Source organism: Micromys minutus (assembly GCF_963924665.1).
Source record: "Micromys minutus genome assembly, chromosome: 1".
NCBI lineage: Eukaryota > Metazoa > Chordata > Mammalia > Rodentia > Muridae > Micromys > Micromys minutus.
This window is the reverse complement of record NC_137969.1, coordinates 66,809,695-66,832,196: the sequence shown is the minus strand read 5'-3', so window position 1 is coordinate 66,832,196 and position 22,502 is coordinate 66,809,695. Positions and strand designations below refer to the sequence as shown.

The window sequence follows — 22,502 nt, the reverse complement described above, 5'->3', positions numbered from 1 at the left end:
AGCATTTTATCATCTGGGAAAGCTAGACATTGGGACATAGTTGAAAGATAAAGAATCCAGGGACCTCAACCTTGCTATGATGCTACTAAATTACAAGTCCAACAAAGTTTTTATGTGATATAATGGGTTCCCTTATTATTCAAGTTTTTCTTTTTTGGGTGTTTGCTTAGTTAAGGCTTACACTGGTATGAACTTTATTTGGCCTAGAATTGCCTGGGAAGAGAGTCTTTGTGAGGAATTATCTTGACTGATAACTAATACAGGAAGACAGGGCCATTGTAGGTGGCACCATTCCTTAGGTTGGGAAAAAAAAATAGTCCTTAGCCATATATGAGAGGAGAAAGCTGGCTGAAAAAAATCAAACAAAAAAGAACCCATTTATTGGATATGTGTGTGTGTGTGTGTGTGTGTGTGTGTGTGTGTGTGTATAATTTTCTCTCTGCTCTTGCCCATGGGTGTAACACTGTAAATTCCTTCCTTGACTTCTCTGCAGAAATAAATTGTAAGCTGGAATTGTAAGCAAAATAAACCTTTCCTTCTCTAAGTAGCTTTATGTCAGTATCTTTTATCACAGCAATGAGCCTGAAACTACAAGAAATCTAAATGTATCAGAATTAAGAAAGATTAAAGCATGTTTATTTTCTAGTGCTTTCTGTGCCGTTTTTTTGCATGTAATAAAATAAGATAGCATTTCTCTTCTCATAAAACAATAGGAAACGACTTTTACATAATTTGCAGATGTGAGATAATCAAAGCTTAAATATACCAAGGAAGTCCCACTGACAAAAAAAAATAATAACTGAATGTTTAGATGTCTTTCAAATGTAGTCAAGGTGATCCTTCAACTCCTATCAAAATCAGGGACTTTATCTGCCCGTAGTTGATTTTTGGGGGCTTTTGTGAGTTCAAAAGAACAGATACAGGTATCACTCACTAAACTTAATTTGTATGCCATTGGAACCTCTGGAACTCTACAGTCCACAGGGCCCTTAGCATCATCTTTCCTGCACAAAGCTAGAAAGAGTCCCAATTTCAGTTTAAACAAGTTGAATGCTCACAGGATGATTATAGGATCCATGAAAACACCTCTTTATACTGGGACTTCCAAAAGTAAATTCTAAGATATTCCTAAAACCAATTCATCATTTAAGCTTACTTTGTACCTTAATTTGTTAACTCTAAAAGAAATTAAGTACTTTCCATATATAAATAATAAGTTATCCCATTTGGATTTTGGAAATTTAACTTTCTAAATTATTGTTAACTTTGAAATATTTCTTGCAAACTACAACTTGTTTGAAATGTAACAATAATATATAACAAACAATTATAAATTAATATTACTATAAAGTTATTCTTATGGAATGAAGATATCTTTCTTTAAAAAAAATTATTGAGTGAATCAATGTGTTTTATTCTGTTCCCGTAAGTCAGCTTTCCTTCTCTATGAAAAATATCAGAGACTATCCACTTAGTGAAATAGAAGGGTTTTCTTGTCTTATTCTTCCACCCTATGGTTGTTAGACCCTGTTGATTTCAGACCTTGGCAGCACAGCCCATAGCAGGAGCCTACAGTGGAGGAGACTGCTCAACTCTTCCATCACTGTAGTTAGGAAGTGAAACAGTGAGAGAGGAAGAGGCTGGCGGTCATGCATGCTTGTGTGTGTGTGTGTGTGTGTGTGTGTGTGTGTGTGTGTGTGTGTGTGTTAGTAGTCTATAGTGGGAACAATAAATTACATGACAGCTATTACCTAGTGTGAGGTTCCAGAATATGCAGAGGTGATGCTATCCTATTCCTGAACAATGTACCTTTGCTACCTGAAATGGTTTGTATATGCTTGGCCCACGGAGTGGCACTGTTGGGAGGTGTGGCCTTGTTGGAGTAGCTGTGACCTTGTGGGTGTAGGCTTTAATACCCTTGTCCTAGCTACTTGGGATCCAGTTTTCTCCTAGCAGCTTCCAATGAAGATGTTTGTGAGTCTCCTCCTGCACCATGCCAGCCTGGATGCTGCCATGTTCCTGCCTTAAGGATAATGGACTGAACCTCTGAACTTGTAAGCCAGTCCCAATTAAATGTTGTCCTTATAAGAGTTGCCTTAGTTATGGTGTCTGTTCACAGCAGTAAAACCCTAACTAAGACACTACCTATGAAGATTTCAGGCAACAAAAATCCCCTTAGGCAGAGGCACCTGGGGGATTATGTATGAATCACTAGTGTATTCCAAGGAACTGGTGAATCCTGGGAAGGGCATAAAGGGTTGAGGGCTGAAATGCCAGGTATAATGAACCTCCCAAGACGTTCCTGACACTCAAGAGCCACATGCAAGAAAGATGTATTTCTTGCCTCTCAGTTCTACCCTAGACTTTGTCTTTGTAAAGTTATTGGTCCTAAGAAGGGGATGGAGAGGGAGACAGTAAAGTCGGTTTCCGCAGAAGATGCCAGAGACTCTGTAAAGCAGCATTGCTAAAAAATCCAAACACCAGTGGAGAGAGCAATTCCAGTAAGATGACAGCAGTTAGCAGACTGAATGGAAGTACTGACCTCAGACCCCAGTCTGAAAAGGAAGGAAGGTGACATAGTGTGGTCACTGTGCTCACAAAGGCAGTAGCAGGGCTATAGCCAGGCAGGTGGCCCCACAACTTTGTGGACAGCAAGACATATTACCATATATAAACCATTTATTTTCTGGGCTTACCAGGCTGCCTCTGTGGCTCATTAGCTCTCTACACAGCTATGGGAATTAGAAGAGTGATCCTTGTCAAAGCTAGTGTCATGGTTTGTACATGCTTGGCCCAGGGAGTAGCATTTTGTGGAGTTGTGGACTTGTTGGAATAGGTGTGTCACTGTGGGTGTGGGTTTAAGACTCTCATCCTAGCTTCCTGGAAGTCAGTCTTCTAGGAGCAGCCTTCAGATGAAGATGTAGAACTCTCAGGTCCTCCTGCACTATGCCTGCCTGGATGCTGCCATGTTCCCACACTGATGATAATGGACTGAACTTCTGAACCTGTAGGGCAGCCTCAATTAACTGTTGTCTTTTATAAGACTTGCCTTTGTCATGGTGTCTGTTCACAGCAGTGAAACCCTAAATAAGACAGAAGTTGGTTCCAGGTACTAGGGCATTGCTGTGATAGGTCTGACTATGCTTTTCTTTGGAAGAATGTAGACTTCGGGACTTTAGATATAGAAAGCAGTAGAATGCTTTAAATGGTGCTTAACGGGGTTATCTTAGTAGGAATGCGGATGACTTTATTACTGGCAGTGATTTAAATTGTGCCGACCTGGCCCAAAAGGTTTCAGTGGAGAATTTCAATATGTAGCCTAGAGACTTTTTTTGTGTTATTGGGGGGAGAGGGTAATGTGGCTGCTTTTTCCCCTGTCTAAAGAGTCTGACTAAAGCTAAGGTAAAAAGATTTAGATGAATTTGCTTTGAAAAGGGAAGTTTCAAAACAGCCTGGTATAAATTCTGTTGTGTAGTTACTAAAGTATACTCTTAGAAAGAGCATTTTAATGGAAAGGAACAAGTTGAGAAAGGAAAAATACAAAATATATGGTTTGAGTGTTAAATGAGCACCAGGAAGTGAAATGGAGCTGAATCCTGTGTTCAAGAATATTAAATTAAATTAAGGGAATAGTGATCTTGGCACAAGATTCCAGGTAAATTTAGGTCCAGGCATGGATGTACAAGCCTTTAATACTAGGAGGCAAAGACAAGAAGATCTCCAAATTCTAGGCCAGCCTATAATGGAGAAAATTCTAGATGAAGAAAAACTTAAATCCAGATATGGTAGACTACACCTTAAATCCCAGTGTTTAGGAGACAGTCATGCAGATCAATGAGTTTAAAGTCAGTCTATGTAGCAAGTTCCAGTACAGCCAAGCTTACACAGTGAAGGAGTTGGAAAACAGAAAACTGGTGATAATGTAATAGCACAAGAGCCCATACCCAGCTCCTGCAAGCACAAGAATTCAGCAGCTTCGACCATGTGATTCTGGCTTTAGAGTCTAGAGTAGAAGAGACTACTGAGACAATTGATGCTAGTTAACATGAGCTAATAAATTAGTGGTGATTAAAAAGATACCAGCATCTCTGAGGTGAAATCTTTTGGGAAGTGTATCTGAAAGCACAAAGAGGCTGTGTTCCAGAGATAGCCAAGGATGTACCTCATGCTATGGCTGGACTTGGTAATGTGTAAGGGTACCCAAAATAGTACTAGTTTTGGAGAAATGTAGTGGTCATGAAAAACAGCTGAGGCTTGGCACTGTGAGAGGCCATAGAAGGCCATTGGTGAAGATGCAGTCTCAGTTGAAGTTGATGGCCCAGGACTGAAGGGGTAATGCATAGGAGTTGAGGGTCTTGGTACCATGAAAAGAGCCTGTGAGAGGCTACTGGTGAAGCCTCATTACAGTGGAAGACCCCACCATACTGGAGATACCAGTACCATGGGATGATCACCAAGAAAACAGTGGCAGTGGAGTAGATCAACCTGAGCTTAGAAGGCAGAACTGGAGAAGTGATGCCTGTTCTTTAGAGGAGCCCAGAAGATTATGTGTGGATCCCAGATGTTGAAACAAGAAGATATAACATTGAAGTTGACTTGGAGACCCAACGATATTAAAGATGCCAGAGCCATGGTATATGTGCTAAGGAAAGGTGCTAACAGGGAGTGGAATCAGCCTGGGAGAAAGCAATTTGTTGCAGTCAACACAAATTAAAAAGGGGTTGGAGATCTGAAAACTACCTTGACATCAGCCATGGAGATGCAGAATATGGAGTTTGCCTAGCTACCTCCCTATCTTGTTTTGGGAATTACAGTTAAGTGATTGGAAGAATCTCAGAAGAGACTTATAACCTTAGACTTTTAACATTGTTGAGACTGCTATCAACTATGGGGACTTTTGAAGTTGGAATAAATGTATTTGCATTATGCTATGTTTAGGTCTAGCCCCCATAGACTTATATATTTGAACAAGCCTATGAGGGCAAAGAAGTAGAATGCCATTGTTTGAATATACCTGGACCAGAGAGTAGCACTATTTGAAGGTGTAACCCTGTTGGAGTAGGTGTGTCACTGTGGGTATGAGCTTTAAGACCCTCAACCTAGATGATTAATTTGAAAAGTATGCCTGGCAATTATTAAATTAGGTCTCCTTTTTATTTAAGTAAGCCTATTAACTGCAATGATAAAATTCTAAAAGTCTTTCTATATCAACAGCTCAATCAACAAGTGCGGGTGCTGGCACTGACCCTCTTGTTTTAGTGAGAATCAAATTTAATTAATGACTATGGAAATTATCTTCTTCCCCCATGAAAGACATTAACTTTTTCTTTCTAAATAATTTTTATCAAAGAAGACCTGTTTAATTATTTTTCCCAATACTGATCTGCAATCTTACACAAATACTGTTTAGCTAGTAGCTAGCTGGTTTCTAAAGAGATATATTTTAATACCACAATAATTAAATACATAAGTGAAAAGATCAAATATATTGCAAAGGTTTTAGCCAGATATCTAGAGGCTCCTTAAACTGAGATGGTGGGGTGTACAGACCCCTTCTTTTCCTGTCAGACACAGGACTAAAATAAAGGCTAAAGGAAAGTAACTAGGTTACCCATACCTATCATCTCACCACCATCTGTAAGCCTTCTGCCCAAATATGGTCTTTTTGCCATTCCTATTTTCTTCAAGCCTATCAGTCTTTCCTTGGTTTTGTTACCAACTCTGTGATGGTTATTTTAAACCTAGTCAAAACTTCACTGAAATGAAAATACAGAAAGCAATAGTGTTAGAAAATAAGAGCAGTGACCATGGAGAAGCCACAGTGCACCAACGTCTGGCTGTTTTGATGTCCCCTTACACATAGCTTACTACTGAAGTCCTTATAGTACTGACATGGTCCTCACCTGCCCTCTGTTCCCCCTCTTTTCCCTCCCACTCTGATGGGTTTCCAGTTCATCGGTGCTGAGCAAAACAGGCAGGGATAGTAAACCCACTCTTCACACGGCTCTCTGCAAAGCCGCAGGAATGGTGTGTGTGTGTGTGTGTGTGTGTGTGTGTGTGTGTGTGTGTGTTACTCCATTTTTGTAGGCATGGCAGAATGGAAGAAAAGCATCCTACAAACAGAAAACATCATTCTTTGTGGTTTTCTGGTCCTGAAGCACCGCACCAAGAGTCAGCATCTGTGCAGTGGTACACAACACAAGCAGTTCAATTCGTATCTATTGAGAGTTCTGGGTTTGTTTTCTCCCTTGTCTTTTCTTGATCTTTTGGAGATCCTCTCTTGGTATTGAATGTTGGTACCGAGAAGTTCCCAAGCTAAGTTTTATGGAGAGAATAAAAACAAGAAGACACATGACCACTGAAAACCCCCTTTCTGTACTCTGATCAAAAATTCTAAGCATTAAAAAGGAGAATGGGGGAAAATGCCAATTTATGAAGCAGGAAATATGAATGAGGATATTAGTTCCCAAGTACAGGGCTAGTGATTGCAACTCAGAGGCAGAGTTCTTACCCATCACACACACAGCCCTGTGTTTATTCGTCAATTCTTCAGAAAGATCCTTAGTCTCATAGATAGAGGCTGATGTTCTGATAACAGAAAAGGTATAGAAATACATCCGTGTACATGCAGGCATATACGTATGCATATGAGTGCATGCAAACACACACACACACACACACACACACACCTACCCCTTGAGATACACTATAAAGTCACTGTGTCACTTTTTATCTCTGCTATTTCTTAATTTCATGATTTGAATATTGCACAAGTGAAGGTTATAATTGAGGCTATATCTGGAGTTTTTTTTAAATATGTAAATGATTTTACTGCAATGAGCTTACAAGTGAAAAACATCATACAGATATATTAAGACATCTACTCAAATAAACACCCATCCAAAACTCAATGCAGCCCAGTGATATTCTATACAGGTAGAAGAGCTATTTTGACCCCAATGAAGGAGCTAGGGAAGGTCTGAAGGAGCTACAAGGGTTTGCAACCCCATGGGAAGAACAACATTATCAACCAACCAATTCCTCCTGAGCTCCTAAGGACTAAACCACCAACCAATGAGTACACACAGAGAGACCCATGGCTCCAGTTAAATGTGTAGCAGAGGACAGCATTGTTTGGCATCAAAGGGAGAAGAAGCCTTTGGTTCGGTGAAGGCATGTTTTCTCAAAGCAGGGGAATGCCAAGTTGCTGATGTAGAGAGGGTAGTTGGGAGAGGGAGCACCTTCATGAAAGGAAGGGGATGGGAGTGTGGGGAAAGGGGATAACATTTGAAATGTAAATACAGAGAATATCCATTTTAAAAAAAATGGATGTTTTGAAGCTATGGAGCTTTGCTTAGGATTTTATGGGTTTACTCAATTATATGTTCTATATACTTACCAATGACAAGAAAAGAGAAAAGACAGAGTTAAAACTAGAAAGCGGCTAGTGTTATATCCTCTCCTGTGATTCATTTGTGTGTGCCTGCATTCTGTCCTCTTATCATCTAAGAGTTCCCTTACTTCTTCTCCTTCCTAAATATTATACTCTACCCAAACTTACATCAGCTTACATATATACAGTGAAGACTACAATCTGTTCAAGTAAAGATGCTTCAGCCTCATCAAAACATGTCCATTGAGCTTTTGTTGGAAACGTTACATAACCAAAGAGTTCTCTTACTGGAGCCTTGTGAGATTAGACTTAGTTAAAACAAAGAACACTAATTTTTTTTAAGTTTCTAAAAATATATTAAGAAGGAGAAGGGAAAATACACAATCTTAGAGAACTCTGGTACACCAGAAAGTAAGGAAAGGTTCCAAGATGAAAGCATCAGGCGTGTCCCAGAGTCAGACTAGCCAATCTTCTGCAGGCCTCCAGTGATCAAAGTTCAAAGACCTCAAGGAGTAAACAAAAACTAAATGATAATTCCAGAGAAACACTAGATGCTGGGCAGAAGGCTCAGAGATTAAGAACGTGTACTATTCTTGCAAAGGACCCAGATTTGGTTTCTAGTATCAGCATCAGATGGATTGTAACCACCTGTAATCCCACCTCCAGAGAAATCTCACCTCCAGAGGAATCTAATGCCTTGGGCCTTTATGGGCTGGAGTACTCAAAAGCACATACTGACACACACACACACACACACACACACACACATCACATATAAACATACTTAATGAAATAAATCATTTTGAACATGTAAACAGAATACATCTACTAATATGAACAAAAATGGACAAATGAATATTAGAGGAAAAAGATAAATTCCCTCTAAAACTATATTACAAATAAATAAATGCTGTTTCTTTTTATTCCAGAAGCTGTTGAATGTGGGAGTCCGGGACTTAATTTTAGATAATAAGCATGGAAAAGAAAAAAAATTAACAATGTTACAGTGAAAAAACTTGCCAGATGCTTGGAATTTACCCAAGTGACCATACAGAAAATAGACCAGGAGGCAATTTTTAAGAGTTGCGCTGAGTGCTATGACTGATATATATCATGGTGTTGGAGGATAAGGAAAGGAAACTGTGTCACTGAATCTTGACTATCAATTGAGAATCCCCCCAAAAGACAGACCTCTGATCCTGTCTGTGAGGTTGTTTCTATGGAGATTTAACTGAGGGGGGAAAACACATCCTGAGTGTTGACAACACCATGTCCACAAACTGGGACTGGTGTTCTAGACCAAATGAAACAGGGATGAGAAGAGGGAATGAGTTAGCAATGCCTTCATCTCTCACAGCTTCCTGACCACAGATGCAACATGACCACCCGCCTTACACTGCAGCCACAACAGAGCTAAGCCTGCCATGCCTTCCCGGCCACCATGCCTTCCTGGCAACTAGGGCAGTACTCTTAAAATTGTGAGACAAAATAATCTCTTCCTATCTTGTAGTGCTTTTGTCAAATATCAGACAGCATTTTTTAAAAAATGAAGCAAACATGGGCACCCAACCAGGCTTTAGCTTTATGGATTAGGAAATATCATTTGAGTTCTGAGGGACAATTAAATAATAACTGACCCAAGAGAAAAGACTGGTTGTGTACAATTTTCCATAGCTTGAAGCTAGTAATGAGCAGGTACGGGCACCTAGTGATGACCGATCGTAATATATATTGAGACACGATCAATGTCTTGGGTCCAACAAGCAAACCTGAACATGGCAGACTTCCAACTCGGTGAATCTTTTGAAAGCTGTTGTGTTCATTCTTAGATTTACAGTGCCAGCTGGAATTTCTGGAGCATGTCTACACTCAACTAACGAAAGTGATTCCTTAGACATTCAAAGTATAGCCCAGGACCAAAACCTAGGACCAAAATCTTAATTGGCGGTATGTTTTATATCTGTGTCTTTTTAATTCTTCCAACACTTCTTGTGATTCCTCTGGCAATTCCCATACAGATTCTTAAGATAATTAACACCTGACTCCCTAATTCCAAACACCCTCTAATAGAGTCCAAATAAATAAGGTAGGTTACTGGGCTCTTGCTTGTTTGGCCTTCCCTCTTGCCTCTGAGTTAATTTACTCAGTTGCTGCTGATTCCTTCACTGGTGTCAGACCAGCCCTTCCAGGTTACCATCTTGAACTAAGGACCAATAACCCTCCAGGAACCATCTAGTTTTTCAGCGCCAGATTGGAACTGCTGAAGCAGACGGCCACTGTAGGGCTCCAGCTCCTGAGGAATGCAGCCTCAAAGATGAGCAACTATAAAGTTCTCAGACTTGTAGGTGTGATTCAGCTGTTTTACTGTTTTTACATAGTTACTTTTATAAAACCTTGAATATAAATATTCATTCCTTTGTTTCTTTTCCTCTAGAGAACCCTGACTAATACGTGGTCCATTATCAGAGGAAGTTAAGGCATGAACCTGTAGGCAGAAACTGAAATGGAACCATGGAATAAGGCTACTTACAGGCTTGCCTTGCCTGGCTTAGTCAGCTACCTTTGTAAGACACCCCAGGACTGCTTATCTGGGGAAAGTACAACCCACAATGCCCTGGAATCTTTGACATCAACTAGATATTGAGAAACTGCCTTACAAACATAGCCACAGGTCAATCTGATATGGGCAATTTTTCAGTTGTGTGTTATTCTTGCCAAATGGTTCTAGTTTGTGTCAAATTGACAAAAAATGTAGTAAATACAAGAGGTCCCTTTGCTCAAGTCACAATTCACTGAGCTTCTGGCGAGAGCCTGGTAAGAATTTACTGGAGACCTCTAGTAGAGGTGGTAAATAAACACTCAACTCACATACCCTCTAAAATGCGTACAGGATAGCATGGCAGGCTGACGAAGGTGAGGAGAGGACCCAGGAAGGAGCCATATGAAGGAAATGAGAACAGGCATCATCCATGTTCATAACCACTACCCAAAGAAGAGAAATCAGCACTGGCTCCATAGACTTCTCTCTTTAGTCTCACTTCAGCCCCAAAGGTAGCCATTAAAATTCTATCTCCCTAACTGAGTTTGTCTGCCTGTCATTACAAATGGAATTCTACTGTCTGTATCTGACTTCTCTTCCTCATTACTATTGTGTTTAAATGAGGCATCTACAGTATCACATGCATGTGAAACAGACGTACACAAATACATTATATTGTCACTCAGCTATGGATGGATATTGGGGATGCTTCCTTTTGGGTGTCGCGAACGGTTCAGTGAATATTTTTGTATATCCTTGGTGTACATGAGCATACATGTAATTATTACACACATTAAATTCTCATCACTGGGTCACCAGATGTGCATACACTTAATTTTACAGTATTCTAACATTATTCTATGAGTTAAAGTAAGATGTTGAGGTATAGATGATCTTTGTTTTCATTAACATTTTGGATATTGTCTATCCTTTTCATTTTAGCTGTTAGATGGTTATGTGATATAAGACTAAACTTGTACATATTCTTGATATCTGGGACAAAGGTCATTTACCTATTCTTTTTTGTTAGGTCCCGGTTCAAATGCTATACTCATGCTTCTGTTGGGTTGTCTGTCGGTTTTTACTGATTTGTGGGTAGGTGCTCTATATATTATGGACATGAAGACTTTTTGACAGTATAAATTGAAAATATAGTATTCCAGTGTGTGACTTTGCCTTCACTCTCTAAATGTAATTTTCCAGAGATAAAGAGATTAATTTCACTGTGGTTGAGTTTATTCATCCTAATGAATTGAGATTATTAAAAATGCCAGGGCAATGAGGTGGGAGTGGTTGGTTGGAAGTGGAAGCATCTTTGTGTAAGCAAGGGGAGGGGGATGGGAGAGGGGGGAAAGAGGATAACATTTGAAATGTAAATATGTAAAATACTCAATAAAAAAGGTTTTAAAAATTACTAAGACTTTTTCCTGACCCAAGTTAATGAAGACTGTTTTTTTCTTACTGACCTAAAAGTTTCATTGTTTTAATTTATACTTTAAGTCTATAAGTCAAATTAAACTGACAATTGTTGGTCATTTGAAAGAAAAATCAAGAGGTAGTTTGTAATGTGCACAGGTCCTATATATCAGTTCATATGGTCATAGTAGCTGCTTAGTAGCATGGGCTTGGCTATCAGGAAGGAACCAGAACTCTGCCTCTTCCTCAGCCACATAAGGAACACATTCCCTTCTTCATAAGATCATTTCATATATATACCATATATATCAGTTCATCTATTTGTTCATCCTGTGCCAGGATGATACTCACATTAGTTATATTTTAGTGCTGTGATAAAACACTATGACCACACTAAATATTAGGAGAGTTTATTTTGGCTTATGGTTCCAGAGGGATATGAGCCCATCATGGTGAAGCAGAGGAAAGGCAGAGACAGGCATGGCAATAGAAACAGTAAGCTGAGAGCTCACACAGTAACCCCAGTCACTAAGCAGTGACAGTGAGCAGGAAGCAGAAATGTTCAGTCTTTAAAATTCTCAAGATCCCCCTCTAGTAACACACTTTCTCTAACAAGGCCACACCTTCTAAACCTTCCCAAACAGTGTCACCCACTGGGGGCCAGGCATTCAATTACATGAGCCTATAAAGCCATTTTCCTTCATACTGTCACAATACTGAGTAAACAAACTGATCTTTATTATAAGTGTTGATGTCCACGATCAGTTCCTTCTTTCTTCATCACTGTCTTGTCTGCTCTTGAACCTCTGCTTTCCATATAAACTTCAGTTTGCGTACATATACAGACAAGCTCCCTAGATCTTAATTAGGAATTGCTTCTGGTGGGAGATTAAAAAGGGCCTTTATATTAAACTTACTCCTAGTGTTTGTTAGTTTATGATAATATAAATGATAGTAACTTTAATTTTACTTTAGAATTATTTCTAATACTTAATTTTACTTTATTTAGTGAGCCTGACAAGCCCAAAGACATTATTAATTTGTTAAATATGCCAAAAACTTACCTTTTGGCACTCAAAGTTGCACTGTCTGCTACGAATTAATAACTTGCCTTTAAATTCCCATTTTAAGTACCTTTTCCTTTTCTGATTATGTTACCTGTCAAATCTAGTATAATTATTTACTCATATAGAATATCTACACTTTATCTTTGATTTTTCAAATGTGGATAATTGCATCATCTGGCAACAGTAATAATTTTATTATTTTCTTTTTAATTTTTATACTTTCTATTTCTTTTTCTTGCCTTATGACATTGCTTATGAGTTTTTACACATTGATGAGTAAAAGTATGATACATGCATCTTTCACATAATCTAGGCAGATAATTCTTAATATTTCACCATTACATGGGATTTTTCCTCCAGAAATTCATTATCAGAATATTAAGGTTGCTTTTATTTCTCGCTGAGAATTATCATGTTTGGATACTTGATATCATCAAATATTCAAATGATTTACTTTTTCTTTGCCTGTTTTCTTTAGAAAAGTCAAGAGATCAGGAGCCTGCAACTAGTCATACTACATTGGCACACAGGAACGGACAGAAATGAATACATGCAGGCCTCCTCACCTGAATTAATGTAATCAAGCCAATCTCCCACAGATATATCACAAGCCATTTCTTGATCTAAAAAATTTCTCATTAAGACTCTCTTCCCAAGTAATTCTAAATTGTGTCAAGTTAAAAATTTAAACTAACTACCCCAGTTGCTGAGCCCATCTATGTAATTTTTTCTATTAGTCTGACAATGTGATAAATTATATTAATTAATTATTATTAACAATATCTAACAGTATTAATCACTTATTTTAACTGTAATTTATCCCATTCTAAGTAGCATTATATTGTTTTGCTTTTTCTTTATTAGTCATAAAACTATAATCATATTGTAGCTGTACTTATAAAACTGTAAACAGGTTGCAAAAATGTACCCTAGCCTGGTCTTTTGTGTATTATTCAGGTTCAACAAGTTCATATTTCAGAAAATACTTGTTGAATTGAAACCCTCACAATCTCCTAACAATAATTTTCACATAAAAGAGATTCTCAGTAATTGTGCCTCCATGGGTGAGAGGTTTTGTGTCAGTGGACCGTCTTCCCAACCTGAATCTTCAGGCTACATCTGGATCTAATCTCACAGCTTCCTGGGAGAAGGACAGTGGTCACATCTCATTGCAGGTAAATGCCATGTGCACAAGGCTGCCTATGTTCTAGAGAATAAAGAAGCACATTTATCATCTAAGTGGTCATAGCATTCCTTTTTTGACTTGAACCTTAAACACCAGCCAGTTGAAAGTGATCTCTATAATGAAAGTAAGGCTACCTGGGAAGAGTTGACATGCTATTTTTTTAAAGTAAGGGCTAGATTTGTAATTTCTCAAAATACAACTCATCATTCTGTGTTTAAACAAGAATTAGAAAGATGGGCCTTGTGACACACACATGTGGCCCCAGAACAAGAGAAGCAGAAACAGTAGAATCACTTGCAAGTTGAATCACACTGAGTTTCAGAACAGATGGACTCCATAATGAGCCAGAGAGAAAACTGGGAGAAGAAAGGGGAGAGGAGGGAAGAAAAAGAGAAAGGAGGGGAATAGAAACAGAAGGGGAAAAGAGTGGGGAAGAAAGGGACGACTATGTACCTTTTGTTGTGAAGGTGTGTGTCTTTAAGCATGGCAGTTTGACATCTCTACTCTACTGTGACATTTATGTTGCATCTTAAGATTTCACAGCACAACTGCAAAGGGATGGACCCCAGGTAACTCACTGCCCAGATGTTGCCAACTCGGGTGATATTTCTGGGGTAGGATTTTGCCACGCTGTCCACCTTTCTGCCTGTGTACCATCTCCCTGTCAATTCCGTATGAGAACATACGTTTTCTACTGTCACATCCTAGAGGCTAAATCCATCATCTCTTGAACCTTCGAGCTAAAGCAGAACATTAAGACTGTTCTATAGGTGTATGCCTGGGATAGACAAAGAAGTCCGTAAGGAAAACTTAGAGACACAAGTCAGAAATTGGTGTTTATACTGCCACATGGATGAGAAGATAAAGCTTCAATTGAGTCATCTTGAGCTTCTCAAATTCAATGTATTGAATGTGATATGTCACAGGCCATGGTTAAACTCAATAATCAACAATAAGCCACACCCAATAGAGTCCAGAGGAAACAAAATTTCAAAACAAGCTGTTGTACTGTTCCTTAGGGAGAGAAGTCCATTAGTGCAAAATACATGTTAACTGTAGCAAGGGCAAGGGCAATATATGGACCCACTGATATCCATTAGAAAGAGCCCTTGAGACACCTAATGTACCCTTCTCAGTGGATGGGTTTGAGAGGCAGAGAACATTGCCTCTACCCAGATTGTCCATTTCTATTATCTACAATCACAGGAACTAATCCTGGTGAACATCATTGTCCTTCGGGGTTTGCCAATCTCTGCGTTTGGTTGATTTTTTAATGGAACATTTTAAAGATTCATCCCCGGGGGTTGAATTGTGTCTCCATGCTTTGCTGATCTACTCAGTGGAGCCCAGTACTTCCATGGATGTGCTCTGTAGGACATTAATGGCATTATATAACACAAACCGGCACCACAGTGGCCAAGGTTGCTCTATTCTTTGTCCATCATGTGAATAATACATTGCAGGAGGCAAGTGTGAACTTGACATTTATTTACTATTTGCTGGTAATACAAACAATTAAAGCAGGTGTAAAACACACTTAGAGGAGACATTTTTTAAAGTTAAGACACTAGACCAAAATAACAATGCTCACTGTGATAACACTAAAAATTATTTTTTATTCTTTGTGTGTGTGAGTATGTATGTGCACGTGTGTGCACATGCACTTGCATGTATACATACATGTAAGCAGAGGGGTGTATGCATGTGGCCAGAGGTCAATGGCAGGTATATTCTTTAGCTACCCTCTATTTTCTTTTTGAGCAGAGCCACATAGTGAGTCTGAAACTTCAGTTCATCTAGACAGACTGTTCAGTGAGTTCTGGAGATCTGTCTGTCTCTACCTACCTCAGCTCTGGAATTACAGACACACACTGCAGCCCTGAGCTTTCATGGAGGTGCTGAAGATCCAAACTTGTGTCCACATGTTTGTGCAGCTAGCACTCCACCAACAGAGCCTGTCCCTTGTCACTTACTCTTTACTCATCTCCTCTTCATCTTTCTCATCCCAGACACAAAGGAAACAAGGGTTGGGGATAGCTCTAAAAAACTGGTCCCACTTGCATTGATCAACAGAGATTGAGAGGCAAAGAAGCCAGATGAGAATGACCAGGCAGGTGCTAAGCAAGTAGCCACTAGGCAGGAAGAGTTAAACCCAGAAAGTCAGACAAAGACTAGAAGCATCCCTAATGGCCCAAAGGTCCATATGCTTTGGGGCTATGACTAGAATACAGGCAAGCTGATGTTAAATGTGAAAACTGGGGGGGGGGGGGGGGTAGACATACTTAGGCAGAGATCAGAGAAGACCAGAAAAGTCAGTTTACCTATGGGTGCATGACTGATCATCTAACCCCAGTCCTAAGAATACACTGAGTGCTTCATTGTGGTCCTATGGAGGGCTAGGAAAAGATACATTTCCTTCCTTTCTGGGTTTTGGCCTTATCCCCCTTTACATCCCTTTCAAGTGAATCTCTGCCACGAAACTCTCTTTGGCTAATAGGTGTGTGCTGTACAGATACATCACTTGTGGGTAGAAACTTCAGGAGCCATCTCTAGATTCTAACTTCTAAGCTGCCGTTGCAATAGGGTAATGAGCAATGGCATTAGTACTTCCTTTTGCCAGGCAGGTAGACTCAGAAGAAGAGAATTCCTAGCAGCCTGTACAGATGAGGAGAGCGATTAAAAAGTCTGTCTGATAACCAGAGAACCTTTCTAGCCCATATCCAGAGGTTAGGCATGCCCCCCAACACACACACACACACACATACACACACACATACTCACACACACACACACACACACACACACACACACACACATACACACATTGAGGGATGGGTCTACCCATCTCCAAAATTTTAACTCCAAATGGCTCCTGACAGAGTAAGAAAATACAGGGACAAAGAATGGAGCAGAGACTGAAGGAAAGGCCACCCAGAGACTGCCACAGCTGGGGATACATCTCACATAAAGACACCAAACCCAGACATTATTGCTGATGCCAAAAAGTACACATTGATAGGAACCTGTTATGGCTGTCTCCTGAGAGGCTCTGCCAGATAGTGACCAATACAGATGCAGATGCTCAAGCCAACCATCTGACTGATCACAGGGACCCCAATGGAGGAGTTAGGTGAAGGACTGAAGGAGTCGAAGGGGCCTTGTCTGGCATCAGTGGGCATAGGGGCTCTTGGTAATGTGAAGGCTTGATGCCCCAGTGTAGAGGAGTGCTAGGGCAGTGAGGAGGAAGTAAATGGCTGGGTAGGGGAGCAACTTCTTAGAATCAGGGTAAGAGGGGATAGAATGAGGGTTTGCAGAGGGGAAGCAGGGAAAGGGGATAATATTTGAAATGTAAATATAAATAAAACACACAATTTAAAAAAAAATTGACTGACACATATAGGGCATCCGTGCCTGAAATACAGACAAAGAATACCCCATGTAATCACCATTGCAAATGCATAGCTTCTCAAATATGACTGTTTCGTATTTAAAACCTTCACCTATAGCTGTCTCTTTTACTGAAACTGGAGTAAAATCACGTCTGTCTAATGAGAACCTTTGTTTACAAGCACATTAGCAAGACCCAATGGACTATCCAGAGAACAAAACAAGGCTTCTCTTTCACCCATATAACCTGGAAAGTCACATCACTGGCATAAAACTGACAACTGAGCAGAACAGACTCTTCTCACTCTCTTTCCAATAGAAAAATATAGCAGAAAGTTCAAGAATAGCATCCAGTGCCAAATGACACCAAGTGTCATACTGTCCTCTGAGACAACCAAAATCTTCAAAGGAACCCAACCTAGGGAGATTCCAAGGATGGCTCCTGCCCATATGCTAAGCCATAATTCTTTATAATATCCCTCAAGAAAATACTAGAATCCTACACCAAATAAGGCTTTTATTGCTTCCCAGCCCCATTGCTTTCTCAAGCCGTAGGAATTCTGAAACAGAACAAGATGCAAAACACTTTAAGCTAGCAGTTATCAACCTGTGTGTCATGACCATTTTGAGGGCCACATAGTAGATATCCTGCATATTGGATATTTAAATTTCATTTCATAAGAGTAACAAAATTATAGGCATGAAGCAGCAACAAAATAATTTTTGTGGTTAGTAATTACAACATGAAGAACTATATTAAAGGGTCACAACATTAGAAAGGCTAACAGCCACTGTTCTAAGCACCAAGAGCCTCACTCATAACGAGCAAGAAAATGTTCTGTATGCAACCAAAACTTACAATTTTCTCAAACATACAAGCAGAATTTGAAGTTCAGGGTTTACCGTAAAGGATGTAACTTTCTTGCACATTCTAATTATGCCTTAGAAATGGGACGTTTCCCTACATGTATTTCTGTCTTTCTGTTGATTGCATCAGTGCTTTGAGACCACATGTGTTGTAGCCTAGGCTGGCTGGACTACAGATCCCATTGGAACTTGGACATATGACACTATGTCCAAACAGCTACTTATTCTCACTCTGAGGCCTTAGGATGACCCAGAAATCACCAAGCAGCCAGGTTGTCCCTGCATCAGCACCCACTACGGAGGTTTGGGGTATTACGTATGAATCTTCGTTTTAAGTCTCAACTGATGTGACCAAGTGTAAGATGAAGTGAATGTGTCCTAATCCAGCTCCTGTCACTTTCTTCTTGTGCAGCCTGAGATTCCTCTGATGTCTTCTAGCCAAAGGAAGAGATAACTTACTCTCGCTTTCAGCAAAGTGGGCAGAAATATATTATTTAGCTGTCACTTTGTACCGTGTTATTGACTTTCAGATTAAGCCGTACCTCTAAAGTCTGGCTAGAATCCACGCACTGCCACGATTCATCTTGGGGAATCCCGTTACTGTGATGACTAAATGTATGTGTCATTTTAAGTCATAACTTATTTATTTCCTAAATATTTAGATTGGCTTTCAAAGCAGCAAATGGCCAAGTAGACTGTTTCCAGGCACGTGATCTCTATCATAATTATTTCTTTTTTTTTTTTTCAACAAAATAAGAAATGGTGGTCACTTATCTGATTAAACAAACCAGAGGAGTGATTTTTTTTAACTTACCCTTGACTTTCCATGACACTCTCAACTTGATCCTTGCAACCCCAAAGCTAGAGGTTTGTAGTTTATAATGAACTTAGTGTGGTATTTTCATGTTCTATGTAGCACCTATATACATATATTATAGGCTTTTAAATCTCATATACTGAAATACAAATTAACAGCAAGCTGCCTAAATATCATAACACATAAAACAGGATATGTAAACATGGAATGCTTGAGTTCTAATAAAATTTGTATCTTAATATGACTTTATCTTTTCATAGCATGCTTATAAACACTAACTCATTAAAATGACAGTATTTTAAAGAGGTCAGAGAATATACCAAAAATCATTTGAGATAAAAGTTCCATTTCTAATTGAAGGCAAATATAAAAGATGGAACATATAGTTTATATAGTTTTAAAAGCAAAACAAATAGTACTCTGGTTTAAACATCAAATAAGGCACATGACTTTTTTTTTTTTTTTTTTTTTTTGTAATGAATGCCATGCTCTCTTTAGGACATCTGAGCAAGAAGTACAGATGCTCACATAATTGCAAATAATTGAACTTCCCTTTGCCGCATCTCTTATCCTCAGGAGAGCCAAGCATCCTACACTCAAAGCAGAAAGGTGAAGCTGCTGTGGCCCATGAGGTAAGCCTAACACTTTCGACGCAAATCAAAAAGGGGGAAAGCATCTCAGTATAATGTATGTAGCAGCGTCTGGGACTCCGGGTAACTCACTCGTGGAAGGTTGCACTATTGATTTTCGGTAAGAGTATAAAGGAAATGGGGCAGCCTAAAGCAGTCACTGCAAATGAACACACAGTTATGAAATGAAAATAAAGGGTATTCTGTCACCACTCCGAGGCCCGAGGTTGGGGCCAGTTTTCTTATGAGCATCCAGACCTACGTTACATGATGATAATTCTATCGAGCCTCTATAAATTCCAGACATCACCGACCCCTTCAAGCATCATCCTGGAGTGAGCATTTTTTTTAGTGTTTTAAAACAGGTATGGCTGTTGCCTTTCAAACAGCCAACTTGCACTGCTGTCCTCACCATCCTTCGGCGACCTCCCCTATCTTAAGGATCCAAGGCACCCTTTTGCTTCTCTCCCTGCAAAACGGAGCCTGTTACTCAACTCAACTAGGATCTTTAAATAAGGGTTCTTAGAATTAGTCATTGGTATGACTTAATCCGGCCCTCAAAAAGGCTCGTACTGTCCTTTCGGCTTCTAACAGAAATACTCTCACTCCCATGCTTCTTCCTAGGTACACTGTTGGTGAGGCAAAGCTCAGGGGTGGCTTTAGGGGCCATATGGGATTCAGGTGGTACATGGGGGGGGGAGGGGATTTTCGAGTTTCCAGAGTTTTCCATCATCTTATCTTTAATCATTACTGATGTGGACGCTAACACCAGGAAACCTCCACATACCTTTAGCAGATTCAGTTTGGACTCTCCTGCTCTGCTGAGGTTACCAGTAGTTCTTACCTACTGCTGGCCCACCGGAGGTTTTTGGTTTCATTTCAGCATTTGGTTAAAAAGATTGGTTAGATTTTTAAGTGTGGATTCCCAAAAGGTCTTTGTCAAAAGACTTGTTTTCTTTCAAGAATGGTTAGTTTTAAGGGCTCAGCCCCAGAGCCAAAAACCCAAGTACTAGCTGGAGAAAGAAGGGGGTGAGGGAATCTACATCTGCTGGGGACCTCTGATCTATCCTTTCTCAGCACAGAGTCTCTCTCCACTTGAGCTCAGGTGGGGAGACTACCTAAAAACTCCTGTTAGCATCACCCGCAGACGCTGCCAAAAGCTCCGGTTCGCCAGCGACAACTTTATTGCAGAGGTTTTTGTAGTTTCTGCACTGAGTAAAACAGCTTCAAAGAACCAGGTGAACATCCCACAGAAACCCTTCTCTTCCAAAGCCTAGAGAACCCTGCTATCAACCACAGGTAACCCAAGAACATGGTGCACATAAACCCTCCAGGGAACAGCCTGTCAGGAGATCTCTATGATGCCGGGGTACCTAAAGTGAACCTTTCTTTTCTTCATGCAGTTGAGTCATTAAGCAAAAAAAAGTGTAGGATATACCTCAGCGTTGACAAACTACACAGGCACCCTGGCCCGGAGGGCGGGCTGCCCGCTGGAATCCCAGTAGGGTCCCTACACCCTTAGTGCCCTGTGCTCAAATCGACCACCTAGCCGCCCCCCAGAGCTCCCGGGAGCGAATGGTCCTTACGTGCTCCAGCTTATCTTTCCTCCGAAGCCAGACGCTGGCGCTGTAGTCCTGCTGCTTGACACTGCTGTAGAAGTTCGCGCCCACTCGGGTCAGGCTGGGCGAGGGTTCTTTGGGGCGGCTTTTCAACCTCATCTGCTCGAAGCCCTCGTGGGGGGAGGCCGAGAGCCACTCGTGCTGCCGGATCTCCATCCTGACATGACCAGGCGGCTGCCCGGCGCGCAACCCACTCGGGATGGGAGCAGGGAGCCGCGGGCGAGCGACAGGCCAGGCGGGCGGTGAGATAGAGCTGAAGGAGGGAGGTGGGTGCACAGGGTGCCGATCGCCCTCGGAAGACGCGGGGTGCCGATCTCCCAAGGGGTGTGCAGCGCGCTGGCTAGAGGCACCGGAGCAGGGACAAGGGGAGAGGGACAGAAGAGGGAAGGTGTCGCAGGGTAGGGGATGGGAGAAGGGATGGGGGAGGGAGCGGATAGGGGGACTGGACAAAGGGAGCCGGGGAAGGAGTGGATGCCTGCTCCCGAGTGGCAGAAGTCAGGGTGCAGCGGAGGTGGCCGAGACGTCGGCTGCCGCTGCGGTCCCGGGCGGGAGCTCCGCTCGAGGCTGCTCCGCACCAACTGGAACCGGAGCCCCGAGGCGGGCTGGCGGCGGGGGTGGGGTGCGGTGGGAGGGGCCCAGCGGCCGAGCGGGAGCCCGCAGGTTGATGCAGTGAGGAGCCGCCCCGAGGCGAGCTCTGAGTCCGGCCGCCGCCCTCTGTGCGAGCCTCTCCCCAGCTGCCTGCCAGCCTGCCTCGCCCTGCCCTCGCCCTGCCCTCGCCCTCGCCCGCGCGGGTTCTCGCAGGCAAACCACCGAGCGGCCGTGGAAGTGAGCGCCGTCCGCGCGCGATTGCGGGCAAGACTCGGAGGTCGTTGCTCCAGGAAGCCACCACCACCGCTTCGCGTGCTTCCAGTTCCTTCTGATTCCACTATCTACCCTTGCTCTGAAAGTTCACTAACTTCCCACCTCGGGCGCCCAGGGATCTCTTCCCTGGGGACTTGACCAAGAGCAGAATAAATGGCCTAGAGGATGTATATTTTTGTGAACCTTGCACTGTACTTCATCTGAGGATGTCGCGATGTGATTCATGCCTCTCTACCAACCAGGGTAGCCCTCTCCTGTCCAGCTTGTCGGATCTGTCACTTCTTAGCATTCAGGGTCCTTAAGCTGTCCGGACTTGATACCTCAGGAGAGGCGACCCAGCACCAGTCTGCAAATAAGTTGAATTTTGTTCCTTAGATGTGTGTGACTGACTCCTGTATGGATCTTTCTGCAGCTTTTAGGTTCACAAGGGCTTTACCACCAAGTCCAGTTTAAAACAACCAAGCCTGAAGATAAGGGTGGCTTGTTAATAATTGAATCTTAAATTTCTATTCTTCACTCTCCCTTGTAGTCAATGGCTGAAAACATCTTTTTGATTTGTTGTTTTGATCAGAAAACGGAAACTTAACTATTGTTAATGATTGCAAAGTCCGAATTTAAAAGCCTGGAAAGTCAATGTAAATTTGAGAACCACCCATAGGGTTTGAAAAGGCTGCAGAGGGTAAACTTGCCTAGCCCTTGTCGGTGCCCCCACACAGCTCAG

The 22,502-nt window shown here is 41.3% G+C and overlaps 1 protein-coding gene across 1 annotated transcript in view; it reads right to left on the bottom strand.

The window, feature by feature from the left end:
* Positions 1-21,076, bottom strand: part of PLD5 (phospholipase D family member 5) — a gene marked incomplete at both ends in the record, with an annotated part of 347,611 nt that extends 326,535 nt beyond the window's left edge. Inside the window, one exon of the mRNA XM_080920189.1 lies at positions 20,888-21,076. Coding sequence (XP_080776315.1) covers positions 20,888-21,076 — 189 coding nt within the window. The remainder of the gene's footprint in view (positions 1-20,887) is intronic.
* Between the last annotated feature and the right edge of the window lie 1,426 nt (positions 21,077-22,502).